Below are 25,253 nucleotides of genomic sequence, written 5' to 3'. Positions count from 1 at the left end.
GTAGAGGGACCTGGGGCCCGAACAAGTCGCGTTGACACATTTGAATGAGTTGCTCAATTTAGCGGTCCTCTATACTCCGTCTCCTTCCGGCTTGCTGCATTATTGCGAGTCAATTCACAAAAACGCAAAGTGTTACACACCATACTGACTCGGTATGAATATTCATGCCAGCGTTCTTCTGCTGATGTGTGCCTATGGCAAAAGAAAACAGTGTCATTCCTGCTCGATTATGTCAAGGCTGATATTTTCTTCGATTAGCTTCGCTTGTTCGCCGCGCTAGTCCCGCTGTAATGGAAGGAGGCCACACTAGCGCATTCCCCACGCCTTATCAGTGTTGGGAAAGGTCTCGCCAGAGTTTATCGATACGGGTAAGACGACGGCGACGAAGACCACTTGTTGTTGTTGTTGTTGATATTTGTTGAGTCGGGGGGAAGTAGTGGCCTTATCAGTCATCGATTTGCCATTATGTGTGCATCGCCATGGCTGTTTGCCTTGGAGTTGGAACCTGTTTTATGCCCTGGGCTCGGGAGAATCACAGCGTCGTAATCCCGAAAGCACCATACCAGAGTGTCTCTTCTCGACGTTGGTTCGATTGTCAATCAATATTGAAGCATTGAGAACGAGATGCCTTAAGCCGGACCGGAAGGGAGCGAAAAGGCAAACGTCGATTATGGACATGGGCAGGTTCAGGTGGAGAGTCCATGTTTGGAACACCGAGCCCGAGGCAGTCAAAAAAGCAAGTCGAAGACAATGTGGTTTCCTGTCCACGGAACCCCCGGGAACCGAGAGATTTCATTTAACGTTCATCCTTTGCGGTTTGCCAAGGGATGAAGCGCCGAGCTGAGAGCATTATCATCCATGAATATTGGATGACGCTCGCTCGGGGAAAAAGGCAAGCATTTTCTTTCGAAAATGTAATAAAAACAATGTGCACTATTGTTATTGCGCATCTCCAGCGAGAATAACGAGAGGGAACCAAACACAGAAAAAAATGATTCGTTCCTTTCGGTTCTGGATGGCGAAAGAAGAGTCACGAGTGTGTTGAGAGATATGCTGAAGCCGTGTCATTCTTGAAGGAATTCACATGCCACGGATGTTTGTTTGTTTGCGTTTGCAGAGCTCTTTCTCTGTTTGAGGCATTGCATTGTTTGTGTGGGTGTTTCCCTCCCGTGCTTGTGGGATAAATATTGTTCGGATGAAAATTAATCCTTTCTCCGTTTGTTACATTTTGTTGATTACGGTTCTAAAAAGTGGTGCACGGGAAGAATGGTGACTTCCTAGAAAGTTGACTGTGTCTGCTTCTTTCAAGAATAGCCACTATTCTTGTCAGCTTTTTCCTGAAATTCATTTTCCATATACTGGCCAATCTACAGGTATAAGGTACAGAGCAATTCCCTCGAGTATGAGAAATTTTGAGAGGGTTTTTATGCTAGCCATACAAAAATGCTACCAACAACCAATATATTATAAAATAATAAAATAAAATTCATAAAAAAATGGCTAAGATGGTAATGTTACACATGACCAATATGACAAAAAACTTTGCACAAAGATCTTGAATGTATTGTATTCTATATTCTATTTTATTTGACCACTTGGATTGTTGTTGTTGTTTTCCTCGGTTCGAATTTGGCGTCTTTCCACTCCGTTTTCTGGTCAACAACTTGACGTTTAATTCAAGACAATACAAACATATAGGTGTACTCACAAACAGGAATCAAGGGTTTTTACAGAAACACAAAATATCGTCGGACAGGCCTTAGGAAAAAGCTCTTTATCAAAAACAATAGACAGTCTGATAAGAACGAGAGAAATTTTTTGAATAAATAATCAAACAAGTTCCGTCATCTCACATTTCTGAGAGCATTATCGATTCCATCCTAAGTTCCAAAATTCAAAGAACTGTTCAGCGACTCGATAAGCCAAAGAGCGACCAGCAACACTTTCTGCTAACGAGATTTGTATTGATCTCTTGGCACAATCAAATTCGCATCGTCTGACCATGTGTGCTTGCTGCGTCGTCTACACCTAATCGCTTCTTCCTTACTCTTTGAGACTAGAGTCGCAAACTAACTTTCGGAGGATCCCCCGCTTACATAAATCGCGAGCCCAACGACCAGACAGTGTATTAATTTTAATAACGCCAATAAATTCGACCGCACACAGGGGCTTCGACACAAGGAAGAGGAAAAGAGGCTTGTGTGGTGTTCCATTGCACAATAATCGCACTAACGAGCGCACCAACACTCTTGGACTCGAATGTTGTCGTCATCACGAAATTCCGACTTGTGGACAGTCCGCTCAGTTAGTGGAGCCTTGTGCAACCTTGATTTTTTGTTCCTTCTCGAAGACGACAAGCCCAGAATCGACGCGGCGGCGACGACTGCTGACTCGGCTGCTGCTGTGGCAGTCATTTTAGTCAGCGCTCTTTTTTTAAGGGTGTTGGCTGCTGATTTATTGCCGCAAGGTTCAATGAGAGAGCGACTTGGGGCGCGATTTGTTCGCTGGCTGATGGGGTTGATTAAGTTTAATTGGAACGATTTGTTGGAGATTTCGTTCTGGGTAATTTGGGAATCGAGTCAGCCGTCGTCGTCCGGGTTAATCCTTGTCCACAGGAGAGCCCACCAGACACAGTGTTCTCCGGTTGGCGTAATTGAGTCTCGCGAACCACACACAAACACCAGGCCCATTCAAACCAATACTTGCTCACACACCAAAGAGGACGGACTTGCTTACACCCTCTCATCGAGGACTCCTTTTTTGGGGGGTGTCCCTCGAACACCACCACGACAAACCTGGGTCCCTTCGAACGGTTCCGGGAAATAAGGCTTCCCACTGGGTTCTTCCCTCTTGTCAAAAAGCCTTTTTGTATACAACTTGGAGGTTCCCTCCTCGCAGCGATTCATTCAAGGCTGACAGCAGGACACAATCCCAGCAGGCCTAGCCGTCGCCGCCAGGAACGGAGCTGAGTCAACTCTTCTGCTTCGTGATGTCACAAACACACCAACACTAAAATGGCTTGCTGCGACAGGAACAAGAAAAACAGGAAGAAAATCCTCCGCCAGGCCGTCGTGCGGCGCATCTGCACTTTTCCGAGGCCACTTCCACCCCCGGGACGCACTTTTCAGTGGGAAATTCACACACACCGCCCACCCCCGCCGTTGCAGCGCACTTTCCGGAACCGTTTACCCACCAAAAATTCGCGAAAACTGCCGAAAAACGGTCACACTTCTCCTGCCGGACTCCCGATTCGACGGAGTTCTTCCTCCTTTTTCTTTCTTTCCTTTTTTCTTCCTCACTCTTCTCCAGCCCAGCAGCAGTGGACGAGGAGCGGCGGTTTCAAACGGGAGAGAAGAGAACAGCCAGAGAGGGAGAGAGAGACGACACACACGCGCGACGCGACGCCTCGTAAATACACACAGACGAGCAGGGGGCAGCACCGCTTCCAGTGTTTGTCACAACCAGACTGAATGAAAACGAATCGCAACGCAAAGGCAAAGCTCCAGGAGCTGGAGAGAATCGCGAGAAGGGATGCCAGATGTAATGAGAGGTGAGAGCTATTAAACATTACATTGAATCAGGAATAATATTCTAACAATAATTATTAATAAATATCCAGAGTTTCTTTTTTGAATAAGACCTATAAACTATTGTCTTCCGTATGTTTATAGGACCTATTTAAAAAAAAAAAAAAACTCTAGAATTCTGGTCAAAGAAACCAAATTTTCAGTGTTTGTTTATTGGGTGTTTTTTAATACCCCTGATTCAAGGCGGTTTCAAAAACACCCTGAAAGCAAAAACTGGAAATTTGTTTAATTGGACCTTTTTTAAAAAAAAAAACTCCTGATTATTAATTTATTAAAAAAAAAATAATCGCAAAACTATTATCTTTTGCTGCTCTGGCAACGCTGGAGTCACATATACATTAGAATGTACTACTACAGATGCAAAACATGCGTGGTCTAAAAAATGTTCTAAAATGTTGATGACAGCGAGCGACGACAGAGCTGTGCCCGTTCTCGAGGCTACTGAAATTTAAGGTAGGCATAAAAGGAAGAAGTTGATGGCGATAAACCAAATTTAATATCTGGAGCAACATTTTGTAAATTCCGAGACAACAGGTAACTATTAAACAGATACTTAACAAAACCCGCAATGTTAGATGATATCTGAGAAAGTCAGCTATTGATTAACACTTCGAGTTTTGTGAAAAAAGTTACATGTTGTCTCGGAAACTTCAAAATAGTTCCACACGCAGAAAAATAAGGCATATTTCTGGAGTTTTTTTTTGAAGAGGTCCAATAAACCAAATATTCAGATTTTGCTTTTTGGGTGTTTTTGAAACCGCCTTTAGTCAGGGGTATTAAAAAACACCCAAAAAGGAAAAACTGAAAATTTGGTTTATCGGACCTTTTAAAAAAAATCTCCAGATTTGAATCAACTAAACGTTTTGTTGATTTGAAAATCATTATTTTTGTTGAATCAACGCTAAACGTTAAAGCAGCCTTTTCGAAGCAACAAAAGACTTTTGTGGAATTGAGAAAATCATGGTTTGTTTCAATGCAAAATCGGCGTTGATTATATCCAACAAAAATTTTGTTGATTCAAACCTCGTACAGGCTGATTCTACAAAACATTTTTTCTGCGTGCAGCTGTCAAAATGCTTATCCGCTCATTTCTCGTGTTGCTTTAAATATTATCAACATCTCGTTCTGATCAAATAACTTATATAACTCATTAATCAACAACTATAATAGTTTGATTTATACACGCAAAAAAATCAATGTGGTTTGAATCAAAAAAATATTTTGTTGTTTTGACTTGACGATTTTTTGTTGAAATAACCCTCAAAACCGATCGAAACAACTCAAAATTTTGAGTTGAAATTACTTGCTGTATTTTGTCAAACTCCTTTGGAAATAACAACAAAAATTTTGATTTGATTCAACCCACAACGGCGTTGAATCAACTTGACTGTGTTTTTTGATTTCAATGAAAATTATTGTGGTTTACACGTGCCCCCTTTCTGTCAAAATGTTGACATTTTCTCAGTGGGCTGATCGATTTTTTTTCCGTTCCGTGCGGCGAGGTTATACAAATGGATCCGTGGCCTGTTTATCTGAGCGATTCGCGGAAAACGAAAAGGTTGTGCTCGAGATTCGGGTTGATTTCCAAGCCACCCAGAATCAGGCCGACTAAAACCTGACAATTGGGTCCTAAAATGAAGCTTAGATTGCTGATATTATTGTTTACAGCGATAAAGCTTATTTTTCTGAGTAAAATGACCCTTTGTACGACCACAAAGAGTTTAAAATGGATTTTTAAATCAATTTCGAAAAATTAACCTCGCGGTCCTTCTTGACAGAAAAGCTCCTACTTGACAGCTCATTCCAAGGGGACCATAGTTGGTCCATCGAAAAAATGTTGTCTTGTCAAAAAAAATTTTTGCATTAAAATGAAAAAAAGTGATCAGAAATGGTTTTTAATCGTGTTTTTTACCGTTGTACATAAAAATTTACATAGGGCTTTAGTACCCAATTGAGATACCAAAGCTGCCACCACCAGAAGTTCCTCAGCGTGCATTGCAAGATGGAGAACCAACCCAGATTTATCGGAATTCCCCAAGATCTTAATCTTCGACGGGACATGCTTGGTAAGCGCCTTAGAATTCTACCAAAATGTCTCTCTCTGACGCTTTTTCCATCCTTACAGACCTCTGCGGAAAACAGAACCACGATCCGGAAGCCAGTGCCAACATGGCCGCTCAACACGGGAAGACAAACTTGTCGGTTCACTCAGAAGCAGCGGTGTCAACGACGGTTCCAGAACAGCAAAATGGCTCACGGTCTCACGGGCCAAATTTGCTGCAACACTTGAAGGAACAGATGGAAATTATTTGAAATTTTCAATAAATAAAAAAATTAAACATCAATAAAATACAATTTTTATTCCAATTCAACATTTTGTTGATACAATTCAATGACTAACCTTAGTTTGATAAAAATCTTGAGTTGTTTCCACAACGAAACCAACGTTGATTCAACAAAATTCTGATTTGAATGCGCTTTCTGTCAAATTTTGGTCAACAAAAGTGAGGGTTGATTCAACAAAAAAGCTGCTTTGAAACAACGAAATGTATCGATTTGAAACAACAAAATTGGAGAGTTGATTCAATGCAAAAATTTTGTTGATTATATTCAACAAAATATTTTGTTGAATCAAACCTCATACAGGCTGATTCTACAAAATATTTTTCTGCGTGTACAAAATCCAGCTAGTTTAAAGTATACACCACCGCAAGATTTCATATTTTTGTTTTTTTTTTTTGTATTTTAAACCACTTTTAGTCTGGGCTTTAAAACCAATTAAAAATATCAGATATTTTCTAAAAATTGAATAAATATTGGCCGATAAAAGTGCAATCGCGCCAAGAATCACGCTTAGAAAAAATAGCTACCTATCGAGGGAATAACTTGTGTTTTTAATATTGATAGTTTCAATTTTTCAATTTGCTTTTAGGAAAAATAATTGGTTTTGTTCAAGATTATATAGTATGTGTGAGTACATTTAAAAATAAGTGTAAATATCAACCAAAGTATGAGCTCACATACAATTTATAATTTGTGAAAAAATCGTTATTGGACAGTTTAGAAATTTGGAAATCTCAACAAAAAATAATAAAATTTGAAAAAAATGTAACTGACGTTTTGTCCAACAAAAACAAAATAATTTAAATTATGTTTTTTTTTTTAAATAAGAAAAAGCAAACTGCTAGGTGTGATCCTCATTGAAATGTGAAAATTAATGTAAAAATTACATAATTATATTTTCACATTTCAATGTCGACCACACCTAACAAATTCTAGCACCTTGGGTGGAGTTGCAAGCTTTCGTGCTTGTCGTATGAGAGCTTTTTAGTACAACCGACGTAAAAGCGCGCGCAAGTTGGAAAGGGCGGTTTGTTTTGATTTCGTTCGGCGGAAGTTTTTACGTGCGTTTATTTTTCACGAATTTTGACTGTGAATGTTGAGAAATTCAGTGCAATGTTAAAATTTAGGTCAAATTGTGTTTATTAATTGTACTATAAATGAAACTTAAACCAGAAACAATCACGAGATCGATTTTGTAGCAAGTTTTGTGGATTACTCCGAACTACTAAACTTTAAAATTATAGATTACCTTTTGAAAAGAACCTATCAGCATAGGAAACCCATATTTTCAGCAAATTTATGGTTATTTATTTGATAAAACCTTGTAAACAATTCTGCAAATTTGGCGCAAATTTTACTAACTTACTACTTTTACTAAGTACTACCTTGTAATCGAATATTAAAATTTAAAATTTCTAAATTTTTAACATGTTTTGTTGGGAAGTTTCTGAAAACAATTTCTGTGATGAAATACAAAATCAAAAAGGATACACTGCCATGCAGTTTTTGGTAAGTTCTTTTGTACAACAATAATTTAACCATATCAAATAATAACAATGATACAATGATAACAATGATACTCCCGTAATAATTGCAGGCCAAGGATTGATACCTAAGAGCATGCAATGGCACTGACCTTGTTGCGTGCTCTTCGGTTGACGTCCACGTAAGGAACATCCTGGAAGGAGCGTAACTAACTACATCCGTAGTTCTGTTAGATCATCCGAATTATCTTGATCAGAACAGTATAGCTCTGGTTCCTTGCGAGTGTCCTATTTTCTTACCTCCACGTTGGCTTGGTTCTCATGATGACCTAGCTGGTGGCCTGTGGAAACGGATCGTAAACCTTTGACCACCGCGGGTCAGAGTCGAGACGGCTAAAAGAAAGGGGCGCGACAATGTGGGAAAGGGAAGTAATTTGTGATTGTAGACGGTATTGTTTTGATTCGCAGTATGTTGAGTCAACTGCTGTGGATGTACCTGAAACATCGCACAACGGGGTTTCTCTTCTCTTCATTCTCAGCTACCACCTATCTCCTATTTTTATTTTGCTCTTCTGATTCGCAATTCTTCACTGATTCTTCTATTTAATATCCAACATTTGATTTTAATTTTACTAACTTTTGATTCTCTTATCTCTCAAAGCTTTTCCACTCTTTTCTATCAATTAATACTGCTGTAACAAACTTTGTTTTGTTTTTTTTTTTCCTTAAAAATATACTTTTCCTTAATGTACTATAAATATCAAGTCTATTTATCATTCGCTTAATCTTTTTTTTTTTTTTTTGATTTTATTGCGAATTTATTTATTTGAATAACTCTTTATCTGTCCTATAAATTATCATTGCTTTAATCTAAGCTTGTTTTATATCGCTATTTATTGACTATTGTCTAATTTTACATCTCATACATCTAGCTTCTCATTATTTTTATTCTTCAAAATACGCTCATCATTCTCTTACTATACTCTTTTACTGTCAATGGACCATCCACAAACCACGTGGACACACTTTTTTGAGAATCTCAACCCCCCCCCCCCCTCGTGGACAATTGTCCATACAAAAAAACATTTTTGTATGGAGCGTGGACAATCGCCATACCCCCTAAAGTGTCCACGTGGTTTATGGATGGTCCCAATTGTTTTCAATCTTCACCCTTTTTTCAAACAAGTGAGGTTTGAGCCCTTATTCAATTTGTGGAATGGTTAAAGGATTAACACAAATATTACTATTGTATTTTTGGTAAACTTTTATAACATGCTTAGGATCAAAAATTGTAACAAAACACCGCGACAAAAGAAATAGCAACAGATAAACAGACTCAACAATAGGGAAGATTTCAGGAGAAAACAATACACAGTAAATAACAATAAGTTTTTGAATTCAAACTAAAAAAAAAAACAGTTGTTGCTTTAATGAAAGTTGATAGGCACACTTTAAATGGTTAGGCGCTTATACTTACATCAAACCCTACGTAATGTACCACCCCCGGCCGAGTTAAAATGCGTAACCGGAAAAGAAGGTGTGCATGCCTGGCACGAACACTCAAAGCGTGTTCTAGCGTGCTGCTCGTACTGACTCAGAGCAAGGGTGAGATGTAGGTGTAAGGGCAGTGCGTGTTCGTCGGGAACCTAGTGCATAAGATCGGTCAAGGCCCGTTCTTACACTGAAAATTGCGAATTGCGAATTGCGATACTCCCGTAATAATTACAGAGTTATAAGGCCCAATTTTTATTTTCTACAACAAGTAAATAGTTCTTACAAGTGAAAATTAATAAATTTATTCTTTAATAAATCTGCCTCCTTTTGACAAACGTTCCAAACTGTTGACTAATTCATTGCTGTCCCCTGTTGATTGATTTACTCAACAGGTATTCGCACTCACGATCAATTGGGCCAGCTCAGAGACGCAACCGAACCCCCAAACATGATCGAGGCGCCGCGACCCACTCTGCAAAAGGTAAGTGCCGAATTAGCAATTGAATATAGATGGCCGCATTAGTTCCGAAAAAAAAGACAAGACCGTGGAACCGTTACCGCTTGCAAATCAGGTGAATCTCGGACGGTCCATCTTGGCGGCCAATAAAATGTGGTGGCATCGTTGATCAACGCGCAATTGACGATCGGGTATCGCCGTGACTGGCCTAGGCCAGATACCTACCTCCTATATGCGTACTGATCGATAGATATTCCATATTCAATTTGAAAACTGTGCGGCCTGTTATCGAATCGGCGCACATTTTCGGCAGTTTTGACCGCGGTTGACGACCCATCGTAATTGACTAGAGCCTAGTCTCATGTCATTATCGAGTGCGGTCTCGTTTTTTTCGAAAGTGAAAAGTGTTGGATCTTCGATCACAGGTGTGCGTGTTTCGTGGTCCGACTCCTGCCCAAACGTTACGAAAGTGGCCACACGGAGAAGGGGTGGTGAAATTTGGGTTCTACAAAATCATGTACTTCTACTGCACACAGCAAACACTCAATTAGTTATCTCAATGGGTGTTGGATGAGGTTGTGGGAGATGGCATTAGGGTGGTCATTTGAATCTTTTTTTTTTTTTTGTACAATGGAATGAACTGATTCATGAATGGAATGGGCGACATTGTATGAATAAATTTTGGAGAATCTAAAACAACTCATGAGGTATTCACAGGCGTCGAAAATCAAAAATCAGCAAAACTACAAAGACAATGAATTGATCGATCTACCAAGGTGGAAAGGCACACAAAGACTTGAAAATAGTTTATTCATACTAACGGGATGCCTGGGTGGAATTTTGGAAGGGTGCAATCTGTCTCTTGAATGTGTAACCTGGAACAAAAATTTAGGGGAAAATGTGGTTTAATAATGTTTGCTGTGATATAAATCCTATTTGAATAACTTGAAAGTTAAGGTCTCCACCCCAACGAAGCACTTTGCGGCGCGTCATATTTGTAAATTTATGGCACATTGCCATTTTTTTACGAGCAAGCCCCTTTTCGTACGCTGATAGAAAACAATGATTGCCGATGTCCACACAAAGTGTCCAGCAGCACCAAGTGTTATTAATGACCCCAATTCCGTCGCCACCGTGCGTCGTCGCCTCGCCGACGTTGGCAGTTCTGCAACGGCAAAAGGGGTCAATTGTGGTCGCTCAATTTCCCCATAAATGGGCCGAGACATTTTTTTTTTCAAAACGTCTTCGCGTTTGTCTCTTTGCACTGATTCAACGTTAGAATATATTAATGATTGTTTACGTTCAGAATGCATGCACGTTGCATTTGTGTTCGCGCGCGCGCCATTGAGAATCAATTACCGTAAAATTAAACAAACTGAATTAATGGCACTTTTATGAAATGGCACTTGGCCGTTTACCGAGCCGAGCAGTTATAAAACCCTTTAAAGTGCAATAAATTTCGACAAAACTCGTAAATCACTCGGAAAAAGAGCGCCAAAAGTGCATTTTGTTGAGCTGGAATTTCGCGTTAATTGTACAAAGTGAAACACATAAAAAACGACGATTTGATCACAAATCCGTCGAAATGATTGAGTGACAGACGGTGGTCCCCGGACCATGGTCATCATCACAGTCAGTCATTCAGTGAGTTAGTCAGTGGAGAGAGAGAATTGGATAATTTCATTTCCTTTTATTTTATGATTGCACGCGTGAAATGGTCACTCTGCTGTGTTGGTCGCATCGTATTTGTAACGATTTTGCACCAGACGGCGGCGGCGTGGTTCATGGTGGTTTGATCAAATTAGTAAGGCTACGGTTGAGGAAATTTACTATTGTTTTCTAGTACGATTTTAATGAATTATGGATGCCACTGGCTGGAGAGTGTTATGTATGTTATCCTAAATTTATGAAAATTATCACCTTACGCGCTTCAAATTAAATAGATCATAAACGTAATCGCTTTTCTATGCGTGGTTAAATTTTATTGTTTTGAAATATTATGTCCAAACGAGTTGTCCAAACAAAACTTACTTAAACTATACAGTGATCTAAAAAGTCTTAAAAATCAAATTGGCACTCTTTAGATCTGTCACCCTGTTATCTAACAAAGCAATGACATTTTTCTCAAATCATTAACCTAACAACTTTTCCTAAAAAGGCCGAGGCTAACTTCTAAAATCATCAATAGAAGTTAGGGCTTTGTGGACACTTTTTTGGACTCTCAGACTCAGATTCTGATTTTTAGTTTTGCAACCAATTATATAATTCAATTATCCACACGATCATGTTCACGATAGTCCTTCCTGGCTAGAGACCTTCTGTATTCCAACCAAAGGCGCTCGACCTCATCCGTGGGGGGATCACTTTACACTATTAAAAAATAACATCGCAAATTTTACGCTCGGTTTGTTGCAAACTACTGTTGCAGTGTTGGCCACTGCTGGTCACTCCGCGTTTATTTTTTCCGCAAATCGGGCGGGACTTTCCGGGGACTCATAACTCGTATGCATTCACACGTGTCGGCGGCAACGGCAAATGCCTTGCAGAACGATGACCATCACCGCATGAACATGGCCAGAGCGCCAGTCGGACTTTGTCGCCGCACATGGAAAAAATTAAAAACAACAAACGCTGAAACCATATCGCCATGCTGAGCGAGCTGCTATACTTGGCTACTGGTTTTGTGGATGTAAAAGTGCACCAAATGCTTAAGCATTACGTGATTTTGAAATAGCTGCTGCAGTTTGTGCAGTTTTTTTTTTTTTGCTCGCTTGCCCTAGAAAGTGATGCAATGTCAGTGGTGTTGGCTTAGTCAAATTGTAGTGTTTAGCTAGAAAATCGTGTCGTGTGGCAACATATCAACTTACTGTCCATCACCGGGGACTGAGTCTGACCAGCCGTGGTGGCAATGATGAGGCCATACAAGGGTGTTACTAGCATGTGGCTAAGGAGGGTATAGAAATCTACACCTTCGAAAGGGGGTACTTAACTTTAAATATAGTGGCTTATCAGGCTCATGACAAGCACTAGATATTTTTAGATTTATTGGTGGCACAACCAAGATTCACGATTTCATTATTGTTTTTTTATTATTTTATTTTTTCAATTAAGATATCCTGAATCATTGTTGAGCGCTGCTCAAGAAGGTATGTTCGAAATGTATGTGCTAGTTCTTCATAACTTGTAAACACGTTAAGATTGACAAAACTGTAAGTAAGCTAGCGTGCCACATTTCATTTAACAACAGTGTTTATTCTTGGAGTAAATTCTCAACAAAACATTGTTACCAAACTTTGTTCCCATAACAAACAATTCTAATAACCTGGAAATGTCTCGTTTTTTGTCTTTCTTACTAAAGAAAGGTATAGCTTTTACTTTATGGCTGGACATCATTTTCATCTTCGTAAATCTTACAATTCAGCATGAATTTTCATCGGAAAAATCGTCAAAAAATCACACTGCATCGATTTACGACGCTCTATCGATTCACTTTGACAGAACTCATCTATCTCCAACCCTCGAATTTTGAGAAAATAAATTCCATGGAGTTCGAGCGATGTCGAGAATTTTTGCAAAATTTTGATTTTGATTGTTCCAAGTGCATTTGAAAGCTGGTGTGCTGAACCCGGGTCATTTTGAGGCCTATTTTAGAAATATCCTTCTGTTTTCGGATGTGGCCAGACTTTTCAACAAATTACACAGTTTTCAAATGTAAATATGGTTAATTTTAGTCATTTTCATATCTCTTATTTATCTCAAAAATTGCATTTTTTGAGCTCTACAACCTCCCAAATTTTCATCAAGATTCACAATTTGGTTCTGGAGTTAGAGCCGTTTGATTAACCTACCATAAAAAAAATCCCTAAAAAAGATATAAGTCCGCCTGGTAAGCTTCGCCAACATTTTGCGTTTCTAATTTTCTCCGAAATTTCTTTCTACATTCTAAGTAGAGACCATGAGTGAGCATCTGAAACAAATTTGACATCTATCGGTAATCCCGATCAATTTTTAGAACGATTTACTTTTTGCCTTTCTTACTAAAGAAAGGTATAGGTTTTACTTTATGGCTGGACATCATTTTCATGTTCGTAAATATGACGGTTCAGCATGAATTTTAATCGGAAAAATCGCTAAAACATCACACTGCATCGATTTTCGACGCTTCGTCGCCAAGTCGTCAAGTTGAGCTTCGAATACTGACGCGAGAATGCTGGCGCATATATTTTGTTGCTCGAGATATACTCGTTTGTAGTAGCTTGTCTACAGATGTTTCCTACATCATGTAAGATATCGTAGCTTTTCGGTTTCTTTTGCCCTGTCCGTTTTTGCAGAACTGTCCAATGTTTATGCAAAAAAAAATTGTGACATATGACATTCATCCGGCTACAATCAATTTGTTTCCCGTGTGCTCCTAAAATCGCCTTTAAGTATGCTTAATTTTGTCGTGATTTCGTAAGTTTATTTAACAGAGTTCATTGGATTCCAAAAGAAGCTTTCTAAGCTTTTCATCGTTTATATCGTTTTCAAAGTTTTCAATGTTCGCGACGCCAATGGCTTTCTATCTAAGGTATCGCGATTGAGTGTGTAGTGGTGCGGTTGTAAAAATAGCTATCTCTGACTCTCTCACTTTCGTAGATGTTGAATGGCAAGCTTCCCTGCACTGTGCGGCACACGCGGTTCACTTCTTTCGGTTTATGGGCTCGTGCCAAAACTAGAACACCAAAACCGCGGTGTGCGTTGTCACTGGCGCATGGGAAGCTTGCTATGCTCGCGTTTGTCATAAACGCTTGTTCGATTAAGAATTTGTACGATTAAAAATATGCTTTTGGTGAAAATTGCTTTTTCAATTTCTTTTGGAAAACACATCATTAATAATACCTTGCTTTCATCATAGGATTTTTTGTATCATGTAACTTTATTTTGTGCTCACGATATAAATAAACAAAGTCGATGTTATGAATTGAAAGAAGTTTTATTCTTAAGTAAGAAAGGCTCTATATCACCCCTGGTAGGATTAAATCGAGGTTTTTATCTGATTTTTACACATTTATTTTTCAACATTAAATTCTATCGAAATAGTACTAACAAAAATTTATTGTTAAAATGACTCAAAAACGTTAAATATATTTCAATTAGCAAAATATCTTAACCATTAAAATTCTATTTAATGTTTCTGTTTTTAGAACCTGGTAAAGGATAGGTAGGATAAGGCAGGATGCTGGTCAAATATTATAAATTAGTTTTCAAAATTATGACGATTTGAAAAACAAAAGTCAAACCGTTAGAACTAAGGAAAATTAACATTTTAGACATCATCTATATATTTTTTCAAGTCAAGGAAAAATGACTAAATTGAGATTTAACAAAAAAGATGGTGGATTTTATTTTCCAAACTGAGGGGAAATAAATTTTGTTTTAAAAGCGTTGCATATCAACTTACTTTCCAACATTACACAAGGGTTCTGAAAAGATCATTATAGCATCATTTTGAGTTCTGAAAAGTTTCGGCACGCTTTTAAAACAGCATCAAAAAGATTATCTTTTTAACACTCATCTTGAAGATGCCTTGAAAAATTACGTAAACAAACATCATTATGCTTTGAAACATGTTTGTGCCACTGCAAATAGTGGGTTAACACCACGAGTTGCATACTCGTTTCAAAAATCGATTTTATCAGCACTCGTCATATTTATCCAACTCGGTAAGCCTCGTTGTATGTACTACACTTTCTGAAAAAAAACACTGACCTTTAACATTTTTTTTGTTAGAAGCAGCGATGGAATAATCATCATCAAAAGAAAATCTTTGGACATTCATCAAGAGAAAAAAATCCGAATTGAGCATGGCTCTCCTCTCTCGCGCACGAAAGATCGGTAAAAGGAATCTAAAGAAATCATCATCTTGATTATTCGGCGGAGCATCTTTTTCACTACCTTGCATGTGTAACGTCACAAGTCGAAAAATGAACTGTCGCTTTTTGAAGATTGGCAATGAGTGTAAACAAAGCGAAATAAATAATTTAAAGTGTTGCTAACAAGGAAATTCACAAAAAATCATCAAAAGATTGATTTTTTGGAGAAGTTTGGGAGCGATTTTCTTTTGCGTGATTTGCCTCCTCTCTCACTTTTGCGGGTGAAGAAAGTTCGCAAGCGAAAATGATTTTTTTTTTTGCGATTATACCATCCCTGGTTAGAAGTTTAAACTTACTTCAAATTGCTTTAACATAATGGATTCTTTATGTTTATTTTACTAAAATTGAGTTGTTTGAATTCATCTAAAATCTAGCTATTAAGTCTATTATCATAAAATATTTAAATATTTACATGTTAAACAACGACAATGTTTTTCAAATAGAACAGGACATAAAACAATCTGTTATTAATATTAAATAAAACTAATTAAGCTAAATGAGGTAAATAAAAAAAAAGAAGCTCAATTTATACTTACAGCTGTTGGGTGGTGACAGTGGTGATGATAGTTGGAGCCAGTGTGTGGAAAGGGGTTTGTCCGTTGTCCGATGATTTTCAAGGAACACGATCCCACAGGGTCCGGATGAGATTACACACACACACAAGTCATGGTGGAAGCGCGGCAAAACAAGAAAGAAAGCAGAAAATAAAAATAATAAAGTTAGTGCCAATGAAATAACAACAGAAAAAAATGGAGCAATCATAACAAATCGTGTGTATTTTGGATATTTGAGTACTCTCCACACCGTTTTATGCACGCTGCATTAGTTTTGATTTTTTTTTTTGTGGGGAGTGCGTGTGTGGGTATTCCACGCTAAACCAAACATGGACCAAATCTGCTTCTCTTTTTTGGAGGTACGATTGGCCGCGGCCTTGGGCTATTGACTCCGGGCGGCCACGAGCTCGTCGAAACGGAAAAAGTTGTGTGCATTGTGATAAAAAAAGCAATTTTTGAGCTAAACACTTTTTTTTCATATACATATGAGAAAGCAACGAAAGTTTCCCCGCGCTCACTTCACACCGCATCAAACTGAACTCCGCCAAAAAGGGCAGGTGAAAATTCCTCTTAACACACAGACTCTTCGAGGGGGGTGGGATTGAGGGGCAAGGGGCTGAGAGTATCGAAATTAGTTCGAACGGTTTTTCTGCTGTTAATTGAAAATTAGCTTCTTTTCATTCACGCTGCCTATTTTTTGGTGTGCACTGCTGGCCAGAACTGGAACGGGAAGCGCCAGCAGTTGGCTGGAATCTTTAAATTAGGTGCCGAAACGTGGTTATGGTCGAAACAGAGCAAAAGTGCGAGTTCTTTTGCATACGTTTGGTATCATCATGGTTGAAACTTCAATTATCCAACTTCCTCTTCTGAAACACAGCAGGATAAATCACACCTGGATGTGTTGAGTTAAGCAAACAAACATTCGATTGAGTGTGCTGAGATTAACCTTCGCTGTTTTATTATCAATTTGGGGAACAGCATCTAATTAAATCGTGCCTCTAATGTTGCCATATCAGCACATTGACGTTCAATTACAGCTTCAAAAAAGCGTTTCCAACTGAAATCGAGTGATTAATAGCTCAATTTTGATTTTGCAAAAAAAAACAGCAATTTGGACTGAGTTCGGAGTGAGTTCTTAACCTGCCAAACTTACGAGAATTTCCCCTAACACTTGCCAAATATCTGTAAGTGGAAAAACTTTTCAAATTTAAACATATTTTCCCATAATTTAGAAACTTGTATAAAACACTGTAGTGGCATAATTGCCTTCCACGAACAAAAAATGCGACGACCAAGATGATCGAGATGATTATCCCTCGTCTGTCCCTGACCAAAGATATGCGGATCGGTTACACTCACTCGGCGAGCAATGTTGATGTCCAACGCCGCAGTTAATCTGTGGACTTGAATCCGCTTGTAAACAATCTGCTCTTCTGTACATACTCTGGATTATTAAAGCGGATCGTCGTCAGATGATGCCAAGAGTATGATACGATACCGGTTGAAGTGCACTGCACTGTGGTCTCTCTTATTGTAAACACTCTTTGTTGCCGCGACGAGTTCTAAATCTTGATGTGGGTATACTAACTAACCGAGTCTATTCACTCTACGAAAGGGAGTGTGACTAGAGTCGCCATATGTCATTGTACCCCTCTCTGTAGCAGACTGGACCAGCGAGTGTAATTTATTTGTAAATGGTTTATACTTGCATAGTATACGGCTTAGAGTACGAGTCCAAGTGTGGAAACATGAGATAAACTATTCTACTCACATCAGTTAAACGTTTCCCGCGTGGCTTGGGGATTCGCTTAAATTAGATATTAATTGCCGTTAAACTATCCGATTTTTAGAATGTGCTAGGCGGCTCGAGGTAACTGGGTTAATTGAAAAACAGCTTCCGTTGCCTTGATGTCTAGAAAAGTCAGATTTCAATATTTTGCAAAATTAAATCCAAAGAAATATTTAAAATCTAACGATATCTCGATTAATCAGTAAACTCGTCTAATTTACAGTTGTTATCGACTCCGAATCAAAAACTGAACAAATATCTGTGTTTGGATGTGGACGTGTGCACCGAAAAATTCTCACTCAATTATCTCAGCACTGGCTGCACCGATTTTAATCGTTTTGATCTCATTCGAACCATCTTGGGTACCCATGAGATCCTATTAAATATTATGAAGTTTAGTAAAGTACTTCAAAAGTTATGCTGAAAAAACATTTTTTTAGGAAAGTCCGGAAGATCGTAAAAAGAGTGGTTTTTGTAATAAATTCCATCATGCGACCCGTCGTCAAAGGATTGAAAGATAATTGAAAGACCTTTCAAATGAGCCTAAAACATCTAAGATCTGAAAACCCTATCAAAAGTTATTAGTACTTAGGAGTTATTTATATACTTTTTGGAGGCCGGATCTCAGTTTGTTCGATGAAAGCAATATCCGAATCGATAGTGCTGTCCATCGTTTGTTAGATATTTAAAAGGCCTTTTAATTGATACTATAAGATTGAAAATCTATTAATCCTATCATTTGTAGGTTGAATCACGGGTATGAATCTTCAAGCAACTTCAATATGGTGACTTGTATCAGAAGAAAGTGAGGCATTTTCGCTAGTTCTCACTGTTCTGTGTTCTGCGTGCACGTCCGCAAACATCAACCTCACACATACTAACACAAAGCGTCACCAAGAGGCAAAGGTGATTACGAATATTTTTGGCACTTTCGTTAAAAATATGCGCTTTTGCAAAAACAAATAACAAAACCAACCTTTAAGTGTAGTTCGACTGTCAAACTTGTAATCCGTTGCTGATTTTTTCGAAAATTTGTTAAAAATAATAAGTTTTTTGCAGCACCCCTTTTGGAAGAACATTTCTGTTGTCACCTTCTGGTTCCTTGGATTGGCCATGGAAAATTTCACAGTATAATAAACAGGGCAGCTACCACCACGTGGCGCCACTGTTTCGAATGAGAAAATGATACAGGTTTTTTAGATTAGTTTCAATCCCGTGGTTCAATATTTTAATTTTACTAAAAACAAAACTATGTTACTGTGAGGAAGGCAGTAACCACTCTAGATTTTTATGTTTTTTTTTCTCTAAATCAAACATTGGTACAGTCTTTTATATCTTCGAAGCAAATTAATAGCATGAGAGAGCATGAGAGACCACCCATGGTTGCCCCTCCGTTGCTGAACAGAACCGTAATATCCTTTCAGCACTATACTGATCATAGGCTTCGACGATCTAGTGGTGTTTCCCTTATCAACAACATGTGTGAATGCGCCGAAAAGGTAAAACACCATGATAGCTAAAACTAGATCAGTTGCGAATAGGTAACAGTCATTGGCCACCAACGGCGCCCGCCATGTCAGTTTATAGATCTCAATTTTAAGGGACGCGAATTTTAGTTAGCGCAGATATCTTCGAAGCAAAATTGTAGTAAATTTTGTGATCTTTTCAAAAAAAAAATTTCAGATATTGTCAAGCTTATTCATGACTAAAGGTGAAAAAGTCACGTCATCAACAATAAATCTATTTTTAATAGGTATAACTTGAAAACGGTTCACGATATCCAAATAAGATTTTTCAAAAATTGTTATTCTGCTCAATCCATTATTTGTTGAATAAAAAAGAATGGTATTTTAACTAACTTTTTTTTAGGTCCTAATTAATATCTACAAATTTGACGGAGATAAATACAAAATTGTTAAAAAAAATCCGTTGTCAAAATACAGCTTTTTAAATATTTCTATAACCATTTTTATTGACTGTAATATAGGTTACACAAAATTGTATGGATGAACTGATTATGCTAATTGACTTATTTTTGTAAAAGAACGAAGTCATAAAAAATGCACACAAAGTTTCATTCAATTAAAATAAAAACATTGTCTCAGAGAATTAATCTATTTGAATGAAAAGATATCATAAATTGTCATGTCTTTTTCAATCAGTGGTCTGAATTATCAGAACTTTCGAAAAGTAAAAAAAAAATTACTCTAAAACTTGAATAAATTTTTTGATAAGCTTTTCTATATATATTTTTTAAAATTTATTTCAAACATTGTCAATGAATGAATTACTCAGCCAATGCTTACTATCCAAATACTGAGCCACTCTTTCCACGTTTTTCCCCTGGTTAGTGGTTGATAACATAGTCATCAATCTTGCAAAGATTTTTTTTAAATCGATGAGTCAGCTGTTTTTTTTATACCGAATAACACCTTTAAACTTAAAAATGACTCTTCACAAAACTGTTCAATTCAAAATCCCATAACAACACATATCGAATCACTTTTTTTCATAAATTGCACTAAAAATTACCATATCTAGCCCACTGTGACTGCGACATGTTCAGATTCTTCCGTTCTGGTTTCTGCCTTGGTTCAATTATAACCACGTCCATAGAGAGAGAAGAGGAACTGAGGAGTCAGACAGCGAGGCCACCACGTCGTCGGAGGACGGATCCAATAAATTTCACTGACGACTATGCCCAGACGGAACCGGGAATGTTTTGTTGGACAAAGCCGCGGTAGCACTCCAAGATGCGCTTGGTGACGAATTTTGAGTTACACAAAAAAAAAAAAATGAGAACTTCTAGGTTTCGCGGGAGTGTCTGGTGGACTGGTTTTGCATTTAAGTTGCAGTATTGGCGGTTTTTGGCACACAAGTAATAATAAATAAATGAACAGTCGCGTCGCGGAACTCGGCACAAGACGGGAAGTTTAACTTTGGAGGTCGTCGCGAAGAGAGATGTCAACCGAACACGCGCAGATCGACTACTAAACTGACGACAAAGAGAGTGACTAAAAGTGGCACTCTCGAAAGAAAGGTGGAGGACCCCTCGGCGTGTTGTTTTTTGGAGAAGTCGCCGCTGTGGCAAGGGGGTACTTACTTGGAGATTTGATCATGTTATTTTTAGATGGGTCGATCTTCAGCGAGATCTTGTTTTCCGCCTTCATGGTACTCATGGTTGCGTTGTTTTGGTCGTTGGTCACCAATATCTCTTCGCAGCAGCCTCAATTACAATTGCAAAATGGTGCGATCTTTAAACTTTTGTTTGCTGGGGCTTTATCGTTTTTACTCTCCTCGAGCCGCGCGATTGCGGTGGTTATTTACTGATAACGAACCCCGTGGGTCATTAAATTCACTATACACAGTTATAATGGGTTTCCCTCTCTTTTGTGGATTACTTTTTTTCAACCCGAACAAATGAACACTTTTTTGAGGCCCGTAGAGCCCGAGTCGTCGGTTAAATCATCTGGCCAACTCTAGACACTTGGGCTATTTCGCGTGTAACGCAATTTCGGCAGGTATAACAAAGACACTGGAACCCTGAAGCACACACACATACACTCACGATCACACGAGGGTATTGCCGGCTGTCCAAAGTTTCTTCCCGAACACTATCTTTCGCGACGATCCGCTGGAAACTGACGATCCTCCCGCAAACGCACTTCAAGTTGGTCCCGAAAAAATATTCAAAAAAAGTTATCAAACTCTCTTTCTCCCACTGTTCACCGAAAAATTTAATGTGTGCGTAATTATATCGCATTAAACCGCGCGATCTTCTGGCAGATGTAAATTGACGAGAGAGAGAGAGAGAGTGTGTGAAGACGCGCAAAATAACACAAAATTTTCGAGAGAAGTTAAGTTTTCGCGCGCGCGCTCGATCGAACTTTGCATTACGGGCGGCCACTGGAAACTGAAGCCCGCGTGTATTGCTTACTCTCTGAACCTGAACCCGCGTCCGACACATCAAGAGCACCACGGACGCGGCTCAGGCCGCAGCTTAGTCAGAGAGAATCGCCATACGCACTCACCACATCCACACAAACAACGTGCTTTCCCACTTATACTTGAGCGGCGAACCTGGGCCAGAGGACTTCAAGCCTTTGAACCTGGTTTGATTGACGATCGCGAGATCGATCGATCGAAAAATCACAAAATAGAACATGATTTTTTATCATATTTCACTTAAGTATTCATACACCGATAGGAATAAAATGTCACAAATCGACACCAACATTTCAAAAAGCATCATGTACAAACCATGCGTTTTGAGAAAACGCATTCGAAAGTTTAGCATCATTTTTCAATTCCCATTTCAACATAAACATAAAAGCACACCTTGTTCTAATGATAACAAACGATGAAAAACGTTACTTTTATTGATACTTGATCATTCATATTCAATAAAACATTGATTCCGTCATTATATTTAAGAAAAACAAACATAACTTCTTTTGAAAGCACCAATGTTTGTATCACCCTGCTGTCATTGGAGGGGAAGCTTTGTTATGATTCGTTTCTCTTCGCCGAATGTACATGGCGCTTTTTGCAAGCGGAGGGGAAGTTTTGTTATGGTTCGCTTTTTGTCAGCAAATGTACATGGCGTCTTTTTCATGATGCTTTTTTTTCGTCACTGGGTTCATGTTCTTTTAATTCACAGGTTGACAGGGCTTTATAAACAGGCACTGCTGATGCCAGAGATTTTGTTTATGTTACTTTATTTAAAATCATTATTAAACAGACTTTACTGAAGTAACTTATGCTCATTTTTGGTGGAGAGGTAGCTTGTTAAGAGTACTTTCAGAATATGCAATAACCCAGAAAAATGTCAAAATGTACATGATGCCTTTTGAAATGCAGGCAAAGGGTGCATGATACTGATGATACTCGTCGGTTGACACCCAGGCGAGGAACATCCCGGAAGGAGCCCAACTACATCCGTAGTGCTGTTTGGACAAAACAGCATGGCTCTGGTTTCTTGCAAGTGTCCTATTTTCTTACCTCCACGTTGGCTTGGTTTAGTCATCATGATGACAAGGTGTAACCTAGCTGGTGGCCTGTGGAAACGACTCTTAAACCTTTGACCAGAGAGGGTCAGAGTAGAGACGGCTAGAAGAAAGGGGTGCGTCAATGTGGGAATGGGAAGTAATTTGTGATTGTAGACGGTATTGTTTTGATTCGAAGTATGTTGAGTCAACTGCTGTGGATGTACCTGAAACATCGCACAACGGGGTTTCTCTTCTCTTCATTCTCAGCTACCACCTATCTTCTGTTTATTTTGTTTCACTGATTTTCTAACGCGGCTTCTGTTTACTATCCTCCATTTGATTTAGATTTTACTCATTTGATTCTCTTATTTCTCAACGCTTTTCCACTCTATTTTACCAATTGATGCTGCTGTAACAAAATTTCTGCTTTCCCTTAATTTGGCAGCGATGTCAATTTTGTTTATCATGTGCCTATTCTTTATTTATCTATTTCAGCGATTCTCAACGGGGGTACCGGGCCTACTTGATTTACATGGAAGGGGGTACCGGCATAGAAGAAGGTTGAGAATCGCTGACCCTCAATACTAAGCTTGTTCGTTACCTCAATTTATTAACTATTGTTAATTTCTTTATCTACTTCATAAATTACATACTATCTTTCTTTTACTATTGATTCTTTACATAGTATATTTCCTTCACTGTCCATTGTTTTGAAACTTCACCTTTTTCTTAAGCAAGTGAGGTTCGAGCCCTTACTCAATTTATGGAATGATTAAAGGATTAACACAAATATTACAATTGTACTTCTGAAAAACTTTTCTAAAATGCTTAGGACCAAAATATTGTAACAAAACACCGCGACAAAAGAAATAGCAACAGATAAACACGACTCAACAATAGGGAAGATTTCAGGAGAAAACAATACACAGTAAATAACAATTAGTTTTTGAATTCAAACTAAAAATAAAACAGTTTTTGCTTTAATGAAAGTTGATAGGCACACTATAAATGGTTAGGCGCTTATACTTACATCAAACCCTACGTAATGTACCACCCCGGCCGAGTTAAAATGCGTAACCGGAAAAGAAGGTGTGCATGCCTGGCACGAACACTCAAAGCGTGTTCTAGCGTGTTGCTCGTACTGACTCAGAGCAAGGGTGAGATGTAGGTGTAAGGGCAGTGCGTGTTCGTCCCGTTCTTACACTGAAAATTGCGAATTGCGAATGTACATGATGCCTTTTGAAATGTTGCCGTCGAAATATTATCATCCTGTTTTGCATACATTAAATGTTAGGCTAGTTTTTGATTGCAAATCCAATTTTACATAAGAAAATAGGTCAAAAATTTGTTTGCACGAAATTTCGATTTTTTTTTTCCAAAAATCACTTTTTTCCAAAAAAATATAACTTGGCGGCAGAATTTATGGCTCTGGCCAAAAAATTGCGGATTCTTGTCCCCTTAAACATATTAAAAAATCTCGAAAATCAAAAAATACGTATTTTGGGAAATAGAATTTTGATGAAAATAAATTGATAAAAAAATTGGCTTTTTTTTTATTCGTGCACTTGTTTTTTTTTCTGAATATTCCTAAAAAATACCTACAACTTTGCCAAAGACACCAAATTTATCAGAAAATGCATTCAAAAGTTACAGATTTGCGGATATTTACGTACCATTTTTGTATGGACAGCTGCCAAAATTGTACGGAGACTTGTACGGGTGAACCAAAGACACAAAATAGCTTCTTTGGTCACAGGGAAGGCCCTCACAAAGTTTGAGCCAAATAAAAAAATACAAAAAATAAATTTGGTCGAAATCGGCCGTTTTTGCAGAGAATTGCCTCATGTTTTTTTTTCGATTTGTGGTCTAAATTTCTTTTTGTGTTTTTCTTGTTTTAAATCGATTGAATACCTTTTCAAAGTAGGTAAAACATAATATGAATAATTTGTTTTTTGGGTAAATGTTGAATGCGCAAAGACATTTTTTAAATATTAAGTTGGATTTAGGATGTCAACCACTGCCCCACTGTACTTTTGCGCACTTCTATATGCTGCTTAGCACTGCAGAGAGAAACCGACTGAAATTCAAGCAGTACACAAATTCCCACACCACATGTGTCCGCAGCCAGCGGTCAGAGCAATTTTAACGGAACGCTCGCTCGGCCACAAATACAACCGAATTTTGGAGCCAACAGAGGAGCCCACACTGCTCAGCTATTTGACGCAGTATTTATTTTTTCGAGCACTTGTGGCCCACCAAATTGCAACTGTAAGCAAGAACAAACTTTTTGCTTCTCTCTCCTCGACTTGCTTTTTTTTTGCTCGTGGTTTTGGTTTCGGGTCTGTTTGGCTCAGGTATTTGTTCTATACGCCTGGCGTCACTTGGTTGGCTTAGTCACTCACAAGTATCACGTTTCAAGCCGAGCGTGTTTGTTTGTGAAGGCATTTGAACCAGGCCGTGAAGTCAAAACTTCACAAACTGTCCAGAGCTGTGTGCTGCGCGCTTGAAGTGCCCTAGACAATTGAACTAAGCTTTCTTGAAAGAAGAATTGAGAAATTTCAAATAAATTTGGTACAAGTCTTATTAGACCGTTATTTTTGGCGGTGAAATAAACCTCGTCTGTTTGTCCATGTCAGCACGTTAGA

General features: G+C 38.5%; 1 protein-coding gene across 7 annotated transcripts in view; it reads right to left on the bottom strand.

Annotated features, from left to right (window-relative positions):
* LOC6031157 (septin-7) overlaps positions 1–21,508 on the bottom strand; it is a 63,507-nt gene extending 41,999 nt beyond the window's left edge. For 3 of the 7 annotated variants that reach the window (XM_038264119.1, XM_038264121.1, XM_038264122.1), the window contains exon 1: positions 3,194–3,477. Coding sequence is in view for 2 of the 7 variants with exons in the window: in XM_038264125.1 (XP_038120053.1) it covers positions 19,562–19,563; positions 20,724–20,799 (78 nt within the window). In the remaining 5 variants the exon portion in view is untranslated. Of the gene's footprint in view, positions 1–3,193; positions 3,478–19,561; positions 19,564–20,723 lie in introns of those variants that run through there. The other 4 variants (XM_038264123.1, XM_038264124.1, XM_038264125.1 and 1 more) reach the window with 3 other exon arrangements.
* Positions 21,509–25,253: the final 3,745 nt, after the last annotated feature.

The sequence above is a fragment of the Culex quinquefasciatus genome, chromosome 3, assembly GCF_015732765.1.
Source record: "Culex quinquefasciatus strain JHB chromosome 3, VPISU_Cqui_1.0_pri_paternal, whole genome shotgun sequence".
Taxonomy (NCBI): Eukaryota; Metazoa; Arthropoda; class Insecta; order Diptera; family Culicidae; genus Culex; species Culex quinquefasciatus.
This window is presented reverse-complemented; position numbering and strand designations above follow the sequence as displayed.